This window comes from Lygodium microphyllum, chromosome 4 (genome assembly GCF_053477565.2).
Source record: "Lygodium microphyllum isolate KBCC chromosome 4, Lygodium_microphyllum_v1.1.10, whole genome shotgun sequence".
In the NCBI taxonomy this organism is placed as follows: domain Eukaryota; kingdom Viridiplantae; phylum Streptophyta; class Polypodiopsida; order Schizaeales; family Lygodiaceae; genus Lygodium; species Lygodium microphyllum.
In genome coordinates, this window is record NC_141138.1 from 11,111,342 (window position 1) to 11,128,048 (window position 16,707).

The 16,707-nt window shown below is 40.4% G+C and overlaps 1 protein-coding gene across 2 annotated transcripts; it reads left to right on the top strand.

Annotated features, from left to right (window-relative positions):
- The first annotated feature begins 11,430 nt into the window (after positions 1-11,430).
- LOC148036797 (two-component response regulator-like PRR1) lies at positions 11,431-14,034 on the top strand. 2 transcript variants are annotated; one of them, XM_087675685.1, is made up of 4 exons: positions 11,431-11,760; positions 11,901-12,062; positions 12,170-12,303; positions 12,661-14,034. In XM_087675685.1, exons 1-4 carry the CDS (start codon positions 11,667-11,669, stop codon positions 13,657-13,659), a joined length of 1,389 nt encoding a protein of 462 aa, XP_087531811.1. In that variant the 5' UTR covers positions 11,431-11,666; the 3' UTR covers positions 13,660-14,034. The 2 variants fall into 2 exon arrangements, with proteins under 2 accessions (XP_087531811.1, XP_087531812.1); XM_087675686.1 differs by having other exon boundaries at positions 11,436-11,760; positions 12,664-14,034.
- Positions 14,035-16,707: the final 2,673 nt, after the last annotated feature.

A 16,707-nucleotide genomic window follows, 5' to 3' on the forward strand; every position in this document is an offset into this window, starting at 1 on the left:
GATGTTGTTTCTTCACTTGAGTCATGGTATATCAAGAAAGGTGTTGAAGCAAAAAGGCAGATGGATCTAGAAGATCAATGATACGCAAATTTTTTCTTTTTGTTATGCGGGAGAGCACTACATATACTAGTCATGGTACATAAATGCTTCTAATATGTAGAAGTGCTTTTTGGTTCACGGTGGCTCCTTGTGATTTGTGACCGATGATTGTGTATGTGAGGGTCAAAGAGAACATGGATTTATGATACCACTCAGTGCCTTGCATTGGTGCTTGCTATGTCATAGTAGGGAGAGTTGTTGGTTTTTTGAAAGGATCATGATGACCTAGATTCCTAATATCATTTTTTCGTTTGTTGTGTCGATATGATTGATCTTACACATCACACCCTTTGCTACACCTATGGTGAGGTCAATGTTCTCAGTTATCATTGCAATTGCCCCAACTACTATCTCGTCTATCTCATATAACTTCTCGTCATGTAGCTAGGTCTGCAATGTTGGCTCGTCTTTTGAATTCGTTTGAACATTGACGGTTTGGATTTGTTCAGTGTTGTGTAGTATTTGTGTAGAATCTGCTTGTTGTACTTGCGACCATCTTTCTTATGTGTGCATATGATTGTTGTTTTTTAGTGGATGAAATCTAGGACGTCCTTCTGATCTTGATCAAGCTCTAACATAAGCATTCATGTGTCTCTCGCTTTGTTGAACAATGATGCTTGATCACTTGTAGGAACTATAGGAATGCCAAGTCCCGTGCGTGCTGAACTGAGGTTTGGAGAGTGTGTTTTTTTCCATGTGCTCAATATGAGGATAACATGTTGTGACATTGTTTGTGGAACTTGTTTTGATGGCTGCAAATAGGCGATCACTGTGCAAGATCACCAAATAGTATCACAAGCTTCTTGCTGAATGGATTGAGCAGCGAGCAGCCTTGGCAAACACTCACTATTTGAGGCACTATTATATCGAACATTGTCATTGTTAACATGGACATCTTATCAATGATGATTACATTAGCTTCTCTTATTACATTGTAACGTTCGTCCATCTCTTGCAATTGTATTGGATATTGATGTGCATGTACTAGTATCTTGAACTGGTAGTGGACTGTAGTGGATAGGCTGCAGGATAGGCTGCAAAGTCTAGTTGTAGTTGCTCATGTGCTTGTTATCAACAATACACTCTTATTCTTGGCAATGAGGTTGTAACTATAGTATCGTATGAGGAAGCTTTTTCCACGACCTAGTGTGTCACTGACGATGTGTAGGCCATATGTCGCATTGATGAGGTGATTGCAAATGGCTTATTATTCCATTGTTAGAGTACTTTCAAGAATTGTTTGGAACTCTTTTGTGAGCTGTAATATCTTTATCCATATTGTTGCGGCGGCAATTTTGTAGTCAAAAGCTACTGGGGTACTGTGAATGTCATTGGGTTGTGTTTGATGAAAGGGATCTTTTGAATGATCATGTTCATCAATTGGTGGGTTCAATCCAAGGTGAGCAAGTTTCTTTGCATGTAGTTCATGAGATGAACATTTCAATATCTTCCTTATCAGACATGAGACCAGGGAGTTGGCACTTGATGTAGTATGATTGTGCCGTGTTCTCAACGCTTCACTCTTTGACTTGAAAGTTTTTCGTTGTAGTAATGTGTTGAAGAAGAAACCTTCAGTTTGGTGTCTTGGGTAAAAATCGGTGAAACGTACCAGTCTTGTATGCTCTTGCACTATATTGCCATAAGCATCATGGAGAGTGGGTTCATGATCAGATGCAATGGTGGTTTTGGTGATGCTATAGTTTTTGTGGTAGTGGTAGAATATTAAATGCTCTAAGCTCGATGACCAGGCACAATAAAGGTCTATGGGTGCATATGCTCCTGCACTATATTGCCATAAGCATCACGGAGAGCGGGTTCGTGTTTAGATGCAATGTTGGTTTTGGTGATGTTGTAGTTTTTGTGGTAGTGGTAGAATGTTAAATGCTCTAAGCTCGATGGTTGGGCACAGTAAAGGTCTATAGGGTACATGATGATATTCCTTGTCCTTTGTGAGATTTTGTTGTCATATTTGTGTAGGGGAGCTATCAATGTACTCGAGGGACTCACTTTTTATGACTATCGGGATCTACAAGCAGTTCAACACAACTTCAGTGGGGTGACATTGGCTTGTACAATGTTGTGAGAACATTAATTTCTGCTTGTTGGAGTCCAAGTCCTACAATCCAAGTCTATTGGCATCTTTTGTTTGGATGTTTTTCTTCCCAATTGGCTCTGCCTTCATTGCATACTTGAGCAGGTAGTAAGAGATGGAAGAATTCGTTACTTGTTGAATATTCATGTGCACTCCCCATAGGAGCAGTAATGTTGGGTGATAAGGCACAACATTTCGTTGTTCATCTCCAGGACGGCAGTTAGATGTATCTTTGAGTTTCAGGGTTTATTATTGGTTCCAAATCGTTGCGTGAGGCGTACCAAAATCCATACATGCATTTACCATGGCCGTTACTTTTGCTTATGTAGCAAGCAAGATGGCACCTATGAATTTACTTTGCCATGACGAGGGCTCTTAGTTTTCTTGTTGAACTACACTGACCATCATTGGATGGAATGTACTTGCAGACTCCTCGCAGATCTCGTTAGTCGTATTTGCAATTATCTGCCTCATGTAACCATAGGATTATGTATGCATATAAGGAGCCTCTATGTTGGATCTCATACCTAATGACATGGTGCTGGACGAGCCCTATGTAGGCAGGTCTGCCAAGGATGTATTGGTTGAAGAAAATATGGAACTTGGTGGGGGAGAGGATAGCGAACTTGATGGGATAGTCTTTCCATGAGAATTCAAGATTGAACTCCTTTGCAATGCATTCCAACTTGTTGATCTCGGCCCACCTTATACTGGTGACCTCATCTACAGTGAACATGAGGAAGAAATGAGGCATTTCCCATGTGTTGATTGTTGTGATAAGGTCCTTCAAGTTACATAGGTGCCGAGATGGGGATCTCGATAATATTGAGGCAGGAACACAATATCAAAGGATGTGCTTGACGACCTCTTCATTGGAACTGTGCTTGTTTGCATGCCTGTAGTTGTCGATGTCCCTTTGTAGGCAAGTCATACTTGTGTTGTTTGTGATCAAGATAGCTTGTTTTAGCTGGTATAGAATTAGAATGTAAGGCTTTTGTAACATGTACATAGAGAATAGGGTTGAAGCCCATATCTTGATGTATTTGCTAAGGTAGATGTTGCCATCGTAGACGCCATGGCCAAGTGGGAATAAGAACGGACACACTGCATTTTCCAAGGTGATATCTAGGTAGGGTGAGGTTCTTATAAGCAAGCCATCCATCCTGAATGTCGTTCTTTCAATGAGACAGTTATTATTTCGTAATACGATGCATGCAAGCTCATGCTATTCAACTCTTTTGAATGTCTATCGTTGGCTTGGCTCAACTATATTTTTGAGCAAACTATAACATCTTTCATTCTCATTATCTGCTTAGAGCATTGGGTCAAATGGAGAGCTTTCATGATGGAGCTCTATAATCCTTTCGATAGATTGCTTGTTGTTGTTGCTGGATACGAAGCCCTGTCCTTGGATGTGGATGTTCTGCTATAGCCATGTACTTATGCGATGCTCAATAGTTGAAGTTGTAACGGCTTTGCATTGAAAATTTATTTTTTGTAGTTTGGTAAGAGTGACACCACATATTTGTTTCTCTCTTTCTTCGCAAGACATGGTTGACATTTAGTTACCATCATGTTGACGCCGTGCTATTGGCATGCAAGGATGAGAATAGTGCTTGACAAAGCTGTTATAACATGTATTTCTTTTGTAGATGGATTGTTCTTCTGCGAGTTGACAGCATGATGTTGCATTGTGACTACACCACAGGATGTGCAAATTGTTAGTCTTGCAATGATGCTTTCACATTCTATTGCCCAAGATGATTCAAATTTTTCTATGTCATACCAAGTTGCAGCAAACAATTTTAATTATGTTTTTCTAGAAGCCATAGTTTTGATTTTCTAGAAGTTCTGAAGGATGCCTTGTGACTTTGTTTCTTCATAGTGTCCACATTAATGCTCATGAGGACAATATGTTTTTATCATAAAATTATAGTACACTTGTTCATGGAAAAATATGCTATACTTCATAATTTCAATTTTTTTAAAGGATAGTTAATTTTTTCGACGTGCAAGGATGATTTTTTTCTTAATATTAAATCTAATAAAAAATAAATAAAATCAATAAAAAATAACAATACTTTTAAAATTAAAAAAATAAATGAAATGAGAAAACATGCTATATAGCATGTCGAAGGGTTGGCACAAATCTCTTTGTAATTAGATAATTATGGGAGAAGGTGCCCATTCCCACGTCCATTCAAAATATCCAGTTTTTTGAAGTTTTACGTTTTTGTTTTTTTAATACGTTCAAAAGTTCATTACGCTTTCATTTTCACAATATGTTCAAAATATCATTTTCTTTTATTTTCGTTTCACCACTATTTAACTATTAACTAACATAAGTCCATCTACTAATACTACAACTATTATTTGCATGCTAACTATTACAAATACTATTGATATTACGAAAGTGGATCTAATTTACCAATTACACTAGAGCTATTAAAATTACTAATAAGTCTAACTAAATAAGTACTACTAACATTACTAATAAGTTTAATTACTAATAATGGAACTACCAATTAACTATTACTAATACTACATAAGTCAAACTAGCAGTCCCTCAACACCTCGCTAGCATTCAAGTGATTTGTTAACTTTGCCTTATGAATACTACTGATAGTACAAAAGTGTAACTAATTAACTAATTATACTACAACTATTAATATTACTAATAAGTCTAACTAATTAAGTACTACTAATATTAATAATAATTCTAATTACTAATACTGCAACTACTAATTAACTATTAACTAGTACAAATACTACATAAGTCTATCTGATTATCTATTACTAATACTACATAAGTTGAACTAGCAGTCCCTCAACAACTCACTAGCACCCAAGCAATTCGCTAGCTTCGCCTTGCTTTGCATCAACTTGTATTTTGCAAGCCCTACACTGCACCTTAGCTTTCCCAAATCATGAACCGGCCACTGCTCTAACTTTGCATGTGCAAGTATTGAATCCATCCAACTCCAACTGGCGGTGGTGTTGAACCTAGTGACGGCTTTGATCTAGTGATAATAAGTTGTAGCTATGGCAAGTCTATCATGCCATACTAGGTATTAATGGTAGTGCTAGGAGTTTGCTTTGCTAGGACTCAGCATGGCTAGGTCGTTACCATTTGCAATGACAAATTTTTTTTATGATCAATTAATCGATTTTGAAACTTGGCACTTACTTTGACTGAGTCTAACTAATTAAGTAGTACTAATAGTACTAACAAGTCTAACTAACATAACTGTAACTACTAATACTACTAGTACTACTAATAAGTCTAATTATCTAACATTGATAATAAACTAATAGTTGTACTATTAAAAAGTCTAGCTAATTAACACTGGAGATGCTTAATCCTAAATTAACATTCTATTCTTACCATGCCTATCATAAAGAAATTTTCTTATTAAAATGCAATTAAGTGCCAAGATTGCTCCCCTATATGTCGTTTATAAGCTTTGGGAGAGTGGACAGTATTCTCAATTCTTTAACTAAAAAACATAACAAAAAAGATAATTACAAAACGTCATATAGCTGCACTTGTTAAAAAAAGCATAATTGCAAAAAAATTCAGGAAAAGTAATAAAGCTCTTTAGAGAACAAGTCGTGTTGGAGGGAGTACGAAACTGCTTAAACCTTAAGGTTGAAGGAGTGCTAGTGTGTGTGAGTGCACTAGTTGTGCTCTCATGCATGTGTATGTTCTTGAGCTCCTAAGGTATACTAAACTAGTACACCAATGTATGCAGGTGTGAATGATCGTGAAAGCTTAGTGTGTCCTAGTGCATTCACGAGGGCACTTTAGTGTGTGTGGTGTGCCTCACTACATGTAGTAATGAGGTGTTAACATTAATGTGCAAGGTATAATGCACAAGGTGTACCTAGGTGGGTCCATAGTGCACTAATGCACTAATTATAGTTAATACACATGCCCACTATGTGTACACATGTGAATGGATCCTATGTGCAAAGAGGTGTACTAGCGGGTAGTATGCACTAGTGTAGTGTACGTGTATCCATACACTTATGTGAGCACTCAAATGCATACAAGCATCCTAGTGTGTGTATGAATGTGCCTAACTACGAGCAAATTTTTAGAGCCTAATTTAATGCAGAAAGGTGCCCAAAGGGTCCAAAAGACCAATTTTTTATGGAAAATGAAACAATTGCGGATTGATGAGCTAGAGTTTTTCTAGATAGAGTTCAATGCCAGGAACGCAAATGCAAGTCTCGGTTCATCAATCGGAGGTCATTTGACCCCCCATTTAATCCTTGTAAAGAGGTTGAGCGTTCTAAAGTAGCTATGTGATCCAAGAGCCGAAAAGTGCACGATAGACCTAATTGATAGATATCAATAATGTGAAGTCACTTCTCTAGTCAGATCTCGAATCTGAGTTTGTTTGGGCCTCCAAAATGCAAAAAACCATTTGTATGTAGTGTGAAAATCCAAAATTTGAACTAGATATTTTAGGATTAAGCCCAATGAATTAATTAAAAGATTTTAAGCCAAAAAAATCACACGACGTTGGGGGGGGATTTTTTTTAGTGTCCCATTTTTCCATTAAAAAATGTTTTTTTGCACCTGTTGGCATCAAAGGAGGGGGGCAAGAAGAGGTTGCTGTATATACTCATCTACATGTCTTGAGGCTTTCTGCCATGTTCCCAAGGATAAGCGCAATAAGCTAGATCCTAAGTCTAGGAAATGCATCTTTCTTGGTTATGGGAATGTAGGTGAGATGGGCTATCGCCTATGGGATCTATAGGCTCGAAAGGTGATCCATAGCCATGATGTTGTCTTCCATGAAGAGAAAATCCATAAGTAGCTTGAGCATGTCATTGAGGTACGCAAGGTGATATTTCAGGAGGAGTCTCTTGCTATTGTACAACCAGCTAGATAGTCTACATTAGTGGATGATGCTCTAGTGGCCTAGGCCATTGATGCTCTACAGGATATACATGCCCCACAGTTTGATGTGTTGAGGCGGTCTACTAGAGATGGACGATAGCCTGCACGATTTGAACCCTCTATGGATTATGTTATGGTGACAGATATTGGTGAGCCTCTTACCTATGGCAAGGCCATGTGCATAGGTGATAGTCACTCTTGGGAGAGGGCCATGTAGTCAAAGCATGACTCATTGCAGAAAAATCATACATGGGATTTGGTTCCTTTGCCTAGTGGGGTACAAGTTGAAAAGTGCCCCTGATGCCCCAAGCTAGCATACAAAGGCTAGATTGGTTAATAAGGGCTTCAAGCAGGAACATGGTGTGGACTTTGATGAAGTCTTTTCTTCTGTTGTGAAGATGATTACCCTATGCTTGGTACTAGCTTTGGTTACTCAGCTTGATGTGGATCTTTGTGAAATGGATGTCAAGATGGCTTTTCTTCATGGGGACTTGCATGATGAGATTTACATGGAGCAGCCTAAGGGCTTTGTAGACCTTGACAAGGAACACCTAGTGTGCAAATTGAGAAAGAGTCTTTATGGCCTTAAGCAGACACCTAGGGAATGGTATCATAAGTTTGATGCTTTTTTGCATTCATAGGGATATTTCCATAGTGCTCTAGATCTGTGTTTATACATGAAGAAGGCCCTGATGGTAGCCTTATGATTTTCGCACTCTACGTGAATGATATGTTGATTGTTGGGAGCTCTCATGATGAGCTAGATGCCTTGAAAGATCAGCTCTAAAGGGCTCCTTTAGTTGTCACAAAAGGAGTACATTCACAAGGTCCTTGAGTGGTTTCATCTGCAAGACGTTAAGTCTATTGGTTGTCCTCTACCTTCTCATGTGAGATTAGTCAGGCCAATTGTCTACAGTCTAATAAGCAGAAGGCCGAGATGACCAAGATCCCTTATGCATCTACGGTGGGTAGTTTGGCGTATGCCATGATAGCCACTTGTCTTGACATAGCATTTGCAGTGAGAGTTGCGGCATGATATATAGCTACACCTAGCAGACAACATTGGGATGCTGTCAAGGGTATCATGAGGTACTTGAAGGGTGCAACAGCTATGTGCATATGTTATGGTGGCCATGATACAAGAGTCTTAGGATACACTGACTTTGATTATGCAAGACATGTAGACAGTAGAAAGTCCACCTCTAGCTACATCTTCACCTTTGCTGGAGGTGATGTTTCTTGGATGTCCAGGGTATAGAAATGCATGGTTCTCTCTACTACAGAGGCAAAGTATGTTGCATCCGTTTAGGCTTGCAAGAAGGCTCTTTGGCTAGGCCATCTGGTGGTGGCAAACCTTGGCATTACTGATATGGTCCTTGCACTACATTTGAATTCTACGAGTGCTATTCAATTGGCCAAGAATCTAGTCTTCCATGCGAAGATGAAGCACATTGAGGTATGCTACCATCTTATTTGAGAGGTGGTTGAGAACAAGTCCATTGAGCTTGTCAAGATCTCAATTCACCAAAATCCTACAGATCTACTCACTAAAAGTCTCTTAACAGAGTGTTTTGCCTTCATTAGGAAGTTGATGGGTGTTGGATGATATGATGTCTTTCCTCATCCTATTGTACTCATGTACATTTGTACTTTATCACTTTTTTTCTCTTGTTATCTCCTCACTAGGGACACATTCACCTTTAAGTGGGAGGTTGTTGGGGGTAAAAGGTGCATGTGCCTAGCCACCCATGGATTAGTTACATTGACAGTACCCGCACACATGTACACTGGAGGTGCAAACACCCCATCATTGTCACTTCATTCTTTTTTCTTTTAGTGGCATTTGAATAAAGCGAAGGCTGATCACACCTTGTGACTGTTGGAGTTTCCACATTGTATATCTCTTTCTTTCTTGCTCTTGCACCTTCCACCATAGCTCTTGCTTCCACTCGTATGCTTCCACTTCAGGGCTCACCTCCCTTCAAATTTGGGTTGATTCACCTTGGAGGCAGAGAGTGCTAAAACGTGAGGTGATAACAACAGCCTATCAACTAGAGCCATGTGTAAGGACTCTTGTTCGAGTAAATCAAGTAGCTCTAATTTTTTAGTGCAACCAAGTCAACCAGTCAAAGTAGCGTGTTTGTAAGAGTTAAAGTCGATACTCAGGCTGGTTACACACCGGGCTATGGATGGCGGATTGGAGATGCAAGTTGTCGATTGCTTTCTTTAGACACTAAACCAGGCCCATGTATTTCATCAAAAGGGGGTTGGCCCATAGGTAATGAATGTGAGGTGTGAGGGGATTGGTGGGGTTCAATTCCTATCAGTCCCATGGTGCTCTTTTTGAAAAAAGGTGTTATCATCTTGTACATTGGGCATGCTCGAATTTTGGGACGAGGGAGATCCCCTGCCCAAAGTGTCTGCCAATTGCTAAAATCAAGCCCAATGAGCTTTTCACACGTAGGGCAGCGAACGCCTCTTTTTCCACCTCTTGTCCGGTGTGTAATCGGCCTCACGCTATTGGACTTCACTTAGCTGACCAGCCACCAGGCATGGCTCGGGAGTCGGATGTCAAAAAGAGCCAAAGGCCCATGGGCCATCATGGTGAGGTAAAAACAGAATCGTGCGTGTTACTGGAGAAGGTGCAAGTTGCAACGTGGATTAAGCAACCAGTGCGAAACGATTCTTGGACCGTCCACTTGACGCTTGGGGTTGGAACTTGGATATATGCTACTCTAGAGATGGGGTTGGCATTGGGCAAGCCTTCCCATGCGATGAGGGGCTGGCAGATCAAAGGTTTAACAGGCGGACCGGAATTTGGGCGGGCCGGCCTCACCTTCTCGGTGGGTCCACAACATGAGGCGCACAAAAGAGCGGGTCCCGCGACTAGGCTAGATACTAGCCTCTTGTCTGATATTGAAGAGGGCCACGTCACTGGATGCCGCCAGGCTACGTGTAAAGTGCCCACGGCGAAAAGTTCCAGGCTGATATTTTGAGAAGATATTTGGCGTGCCAAAAGTGGTCTTCCGGGTGACCGCCAATAGGCGGTGTGCCAATGGCGCTCTTGCGCAAAGCGGGCAACATCCCAGGGCGCAAAATGGGCGGGTCTTTATGGGTGACCGCTAACAGGCGGTGAATGGCTGGGGAGATCTTTTGAGAAAAGCGGCAGTTGTAGCTGTAGAGCGAGCTGCAACACCCGTTTTTTTCCCACGACCCCACTTTAAATCAACTTGTGCTTTCAACAAAATTATGTGCCCCATTCAAGCCAAAAACACAGATGTACCCCACAAGTGCTACGTCGACTGCTCGTCCTAACCCTCGAACCCCTTGCAAGGCTAGAAGTGATTCCAAAAATCCAAGGGTGCTATTATACAAAAATCCTACTAAAATCTAGTTGCACTTGTTGTGAGAGTGATGGGTAGTCAGGATTAGATTTAGCTAGTTGGGGACCATCACAAATAGGGAAGTTTCATTGGGGTGTTGGCAAGAGGAAGGAAACCCCATTGGCCACAAACTTCGCCATGTGTAGCTTTGTGATAGTGAGGTGAACTCTCCCTATTGGAGCAAGGTGTGACACAACTCTTTTACAACTAGTCTAGGGCTTATTGAAGCCTAAATTCCAAGGAATTGCTCAAGTGGGCTTGGAAGTCTTTAGCTCTTAAGAGCCAATAGCATATTAGGGTTTATTAATGACAACACTGCAAGAGATCTGTAAAATTGAATGTACTCATGTGAGATCTACAATTGAAGGTTCATGCATCATCCAAAGGGGTGCACACATTGCTTGTTAAATGAGACTTTTTTACTTTTTTTTGCTAGGGGAGTTGCAAAAAACATGTCCATCCCTTTGTGTCAACATTATGGACTTAAGAAGCTCCTACCTACCCTAAGTACACAGGCAAGAGCAACTCTTGCAGCAGGTGATTGTTGCGAGGATGCATTACCTGGTGTTGGGTAGTGGGAAAGGAGCAGCAAGTGACTATTGTGAGGATGCATTACCATGGTGTTGGGTAGTGGGAAAGGAGTGTAACGCTCAAATCCACCTTGAATTCTATCCATTGTCAAGGTTATTTTCTCTAGTGCAACACATATCAAGCAAAACCCCATGCAATAGGACCAATAATACCCTATTGATCAAACTTTCTCCTCACGATTCTTCGAGTAGGCGGTGCAATGTCCTTGGGTGCTGATGCACCCTTATGTGCTAAGTTTATTTCAAAGGCTTGAATTCAAGTCGAAACGAAAAAATCATTTGCACTTAGGTGATCAGAATGCTATGAAATACGCAAGGTTATGGGAGGCTTAAGACACGATTTGGATAATTGAACAAGTTTATGGAGAAAGTAAAAGGTGTTATCTCCGAAGCTGCGCAAATAGTCATCTCTGCTCAGCGACCCATATCCTCTCTCTCTCTCTCTCTCTCTCGATAGCTTGCCATGCCCTCAATCTTCCTCGCTGTATAATCCCATCTCAGACGATAAGCTCTAGGTCTCGTAGGCCATAGCCGCACTACCACCTCTGGACTCTTTCCTTCCTTTCTTCCCCCTCGCCCCGGTCCACCCCCAAATGGACAGGACGCGAGTGCATATCCTCTTGTGCGATCACGATCCTTCAACAGGCCAGGAGACGCTCTCCTTGCTTCGCAAATCCTCTTACCAAGGTGTGATTTCTTTACACGATTTTAATTATTTTGGTTCCCCAATCGAACCCTTTCCTCCACACTGATTCATCTGCAGAATTTGGGATGCCCCCCTTCTTTCTGACTGTTAAATTGACCTGTGGATTCATGGCTCCTCTCAGTTACTGCTGTGAAGACCGCTCGCCAAGTGATAGAAGTCCTCACTTCAGGGAAATGCGAGGTGGATCTCTTGCTCACAGAGGTGGACCTTCCTCCCGAAAAGGGTTGCAGGATGCTCAAACACATCCTCCGACAAGAACATCTCTGCCATATCCCTGTAGTAGGTGAGTTTTTTCATGCGCACAGGCGAATTTCTGGTCATTAATGTCTCTTGAGAGGTAGTGGATTCTTGTCTTAACAGAGGATTGGACTGTTTTATCTTATTGTGCAGTGATGTCTGCATGTGACGAGATGTCCCTAGTGGCGAAATGCCTGCGCCTAGGTGCGGTGGACTATCTTGTGAAGCCACTGCGGTTGAATGAAGTGCTGAACCTCTGGACTCATATGTGGCGAAAGCGGCGAATGGTAAGCCAGTTTCTCTTGAACCGTTCTCGGTCAGATCCTGCTGGTGTGAGTTCCTGCTCTTTGAGTTGGGCATCACTGCGGGAAACAGCAGAAGGGAAGGGGTGTTCATTGTGTCGCATTTCATGGGATTTCACAGTGTTTATCGTCTGTGTTTGTTTGAGTTAGGGATTGTCACACTACATTTTGCGTCACATAACCCATGTTCACTTGTATCTAGATATCATTGTCATATACTAGTGGCATTCAAGACTTTTCAAGTTGTTCTTTCCATTAATAATGGTCTCTTTTGAAAAGAATGGTATGTATCTCCTCTTGGTCTCCCATCTAATTGGCCTTTGTTTCCCCCTTCCTGCGTAGCAGTTGGGGCTACCAGACAAGCATGCAGTGCAATATGGAAGCTCCAGTTTGCCATTTGATCCTCCTAGGGATGGTACAAGTGAGTCATACGAGAAGGGTCATGCTTGCCTGCATGAGGAGGCAGTTATAACAGGCACAGTTCCTGTGCAGGCAATTGATACAGGTCCCCATCTTGAGCTGTCCTTGCGGTTGTCGTCTGACTTCACTGCCGAAAAACCATTGAAGCAGGTTGTTGATGTGAATAATCCTCCAGCAGCACCCATCACATCTCCTTCTCCAAAGGGGGTGGAGCTTAGGATGGGTAAGCCCTCTGCATTTGTCTCTTATGCGAAGCAATCAAACAAGCAATCTAGTGAGCAATCAGCCAATGTGGGCTCTAACAGCAATGCTGAGGAGAACAAGTTGCCTGATGAAGGCAGAGACTATGAGGACGCAGATCCCAGTGACGTGACGATTATTGGTACACTTCAGCATAGGTCAGGGCCCAGTCCACCCATGTGCTCTGGGAATGTGCACCCTGCATCTTTCCAAGTCTACAACCAGCATGGAGGTCTCCTGAGTATGAATCCAACCATCTGCAGCAACATGTTTTCTTACTACCATGTAGCCCCCCACATGGCTTCTCCACAATTTGTGGGTTTCCCTCCATGGCCTCCTACTGTGATGGTAGCTGCTTCTGCCACTCCTGTCATGGCATCAGGCAATAGAAAGATGACATCAACTGAGAGGAGGGAAGCTGCTCTGAACAAGTTTAGGTTGAAAAGGAAAGGTAGATGTTTTGAGAAGAAAATCAGATATATAAGTAGGAAGAAACTGGCTGAGCAGAGACCAAGGGTGAGGGGGCAGTTTGTGAAGAGGGTTCCGGTAGTGGCTGAGAACCAAGCAAATATGGGACATGGCTATTCGGACGAAGCGGAAGAACAAGAAGCTGATGATGAGCAAGGTTTCACCAACTCCTCTCCTGATGAAAGCATGGTAGAAAGTCCCAAATTTTGCTGAAATGAGATGTGCTGCTGCTTTGTGCAGCTCAATTGTTATTCTGAGCACACCCACGGGCTATTGCATTACAATAGCTTTGGTGTTCCACATATATGAGTTGTAGAGCGCTTGCTTCACCTGCATGAAGAAATTACCTGATGTAATATTTCAGAGTGTTCTCTGGGTTACAGGTGTCACCAGCAACTCCCCTCAAAGGAATTCTGCTACAAGTGTGAGCAGCCCATATGTATGATCCACACTGATTTATCATCCTGCATGTTTACCTCAAAAGATCATGGCATTGCTCTTCTTCCACATGGGTGGGTGGGCATTTGGTGGCACTTCAAATACCCTGATGCTTGCCATTTTTGCTGTGCTCTATCGAGATTCTTCTCAGATTTCTTGTCCCCGCACTACTGGGCACTGGGCGGTTTTAGTTATATCCACCCAAAGAAAGAAGAAGAACAAAGCCGGTTTTTAGCAAGGCAAACTTGAATTTGAACTGGGGTTCTTGAATTTAGTTGGTTGCGAGGTAAATATCGACATTTGCTAAGGTATTATTCAGTTAGTTGTGAGGTAAATATCGACATTTGCTAAAGTTTTTTTGGTAAATTTTTACTTGATTTTTCAAGTATTTGCACATATATTGAAGAGATGGGTTGCGATAAGTTACTTGTACACACGTAAGGTCTTGTACACACGCCAAGACTGTGATTTGGTTGGTTCCGAGGTTAAATATAACCACTTATTTAGAACTTTTTATCCTTGATTTATGGTTTTTGCTCCCTATTTTTGGTTATTTGCCAAGATATTAAGAATTGGATGGTTGCAATCATTCCTTTTACTTATGGAGCATGAAAGTTCCAAACACATTGCATGAAGTTTGGTAGCACCTCCCTACACCATTAATAGTATCTCCGATGAGTCCTGTAGCCATTGATGTGTATGTGGTAGCAATAAGAGGGGGAAACCGAAAAAGATATGCGATTTCCCATTGTAGTTGATGAGGGTAAACTATCATGCTTAATTCATAACTTTTCCTATTTAGCAAAAGTTTCACAAAAGGAATAGGGTTCCCTATTTTCATCCTCCTAAACTCACCATGGGAAGGGGATAGTTCAAGAAAATTTGTAGTTTTGGCCTCCCAAAGTTCATTGTGGAAAGCCGTTAAGTTCTGTTATGGAACCTTTTCCATATAGAGTTACTACCGTATTTTCTTTTGTACTCCTTTTTTCACTCAATGCCTTTTACTAACTTTTTTCTTTTATTTATACTTATTAATTTTGCATTTTGGAAGGAATGTGTAGTGCTTGTCATCATGTACTCTTTCTTTTTGTCTACTTGTATATGGTAACCATATCCAATTTTTGGCTCTTGCTTACTTTTTTCTATATTATTTTCCCATTCTCAAATAACACATTGTTTGTTCATATCATATTATATATTGATTTCTTTTTCTTAAATAATGTAAAGAGATCGATGAAGGGGACACTCCCAAAACAAAACACACCCACCCCAATTAAGTGGCAATTTTGCGTAAAATGTGCATCAGTTTTAGCCACTTGAAGCAACAATACAAAATCTTTTTTATTAAGTAAATGTTTAATATGGGGAAGATATTTCAAGCTTGTAGATTTTTAAATTTTAGATTTTATAAAGTCACTAAACAATGCATCCTAAGTGGTACTCCATTGGCTCTACATGGTCACTCTTTTGTGAAGCCTTAATACATAAATAAATATATTTGATAAAAATATCAAAATGCAACATATTTTTAATTCAAGTATACACTCTATTGGCTTGGTTACCCGATCAAACCGATTTTTTATTTTCTTAACCACTAGCAATAAGAAAAAAACCTAATTTTAAACACTCAATTGTTAGATTGCTTTGGAGGTAGTGAAGTTTTTGTCCATAGAGGATCTTAAATTTTCACAAAGTTAATACTATAGTCACAAATATGCCGATTAGGTGAATAAATCTATAAGTTTTATGTCTAGAATAGGGTGCCTTCATGTATAGAATTGGATAGAATATGTGCAAAGCTAGCTATAATAGTTACCAAGTTTTTCGAGGTGCTATGAGTTTGGGATGCTCCTACAATGGGTTGCGAACGATATGTGTTCTAGCTTAGCCACCTCTTTCTAGTCCATTTTACAAATTAGGTTGGAAGGTAAATGCATAATAGTAGCCACGTCTATTTGTCCAATTTCAATAAGGCTATTGGGATCTCACAATTGAGTAGAAGTTGAGAAAGTAAAGTTACTTGGGGAAGGCATGCATTTTAGTACGTCACCTCTAGGCATCTAAGGGTTCCTAATTTTCGAATAGCTTTATTTGTTTTTTACATATTGATCTTGTTGAAATAGAAGCACTTTAAGAAGCTTACTCATAGCAAGTCCTTAATGGGGGTTTTGGCTTCAATCGGATTGTAATTCTAAGTTGTTTTCCTTGAGTTACTTTTATTGTTTCTCAAGTTAAAAACAAGTCATGAACTTAACAAATCTTCAAACATGCACTTAATATTATGTTGATAGAAGAGTCCCATGTATGCCAAATAGGTTATTTCAATGGGTTTTTAATAATAGCAACATGAAACTAGCTTTGCCCACTATGATGTAATGACCCCAATGCCCAATGTTTCATTCGTCTAAGGATAGGTGGACAAGGTTTGAAGTAGAACTTGTTTGGATAAGGAGCGAAACATGAAGAACTTAGATATATTTTTAGAAAAATCCAATAGCACAATAGTGTTTCCCAGGCAAACAACTAAAGGTTAAGCTACTGTTAACCAAAACTTTACTAGAATTTAATGTGCTTAGTTTTCCCCAGTTTGAAGATTGGATTATTATTTCAATACATTTTTGTGTAATGCTCGATGAGTGATCAAGCCTAGAATATAAATAAAATTATGTCTTTGTTGTTGTACATAAGCATTAAGTCTTCAAGTAGATCTTCCATAAAGTTGTAATATTAACCAAAATTTTGCTAGGATTTATTGATGTGCTTAGTTTTCCCTTGTTTGAATATTGAATTATTGTTTCAATACATTTATGGGTAACTTTCAAT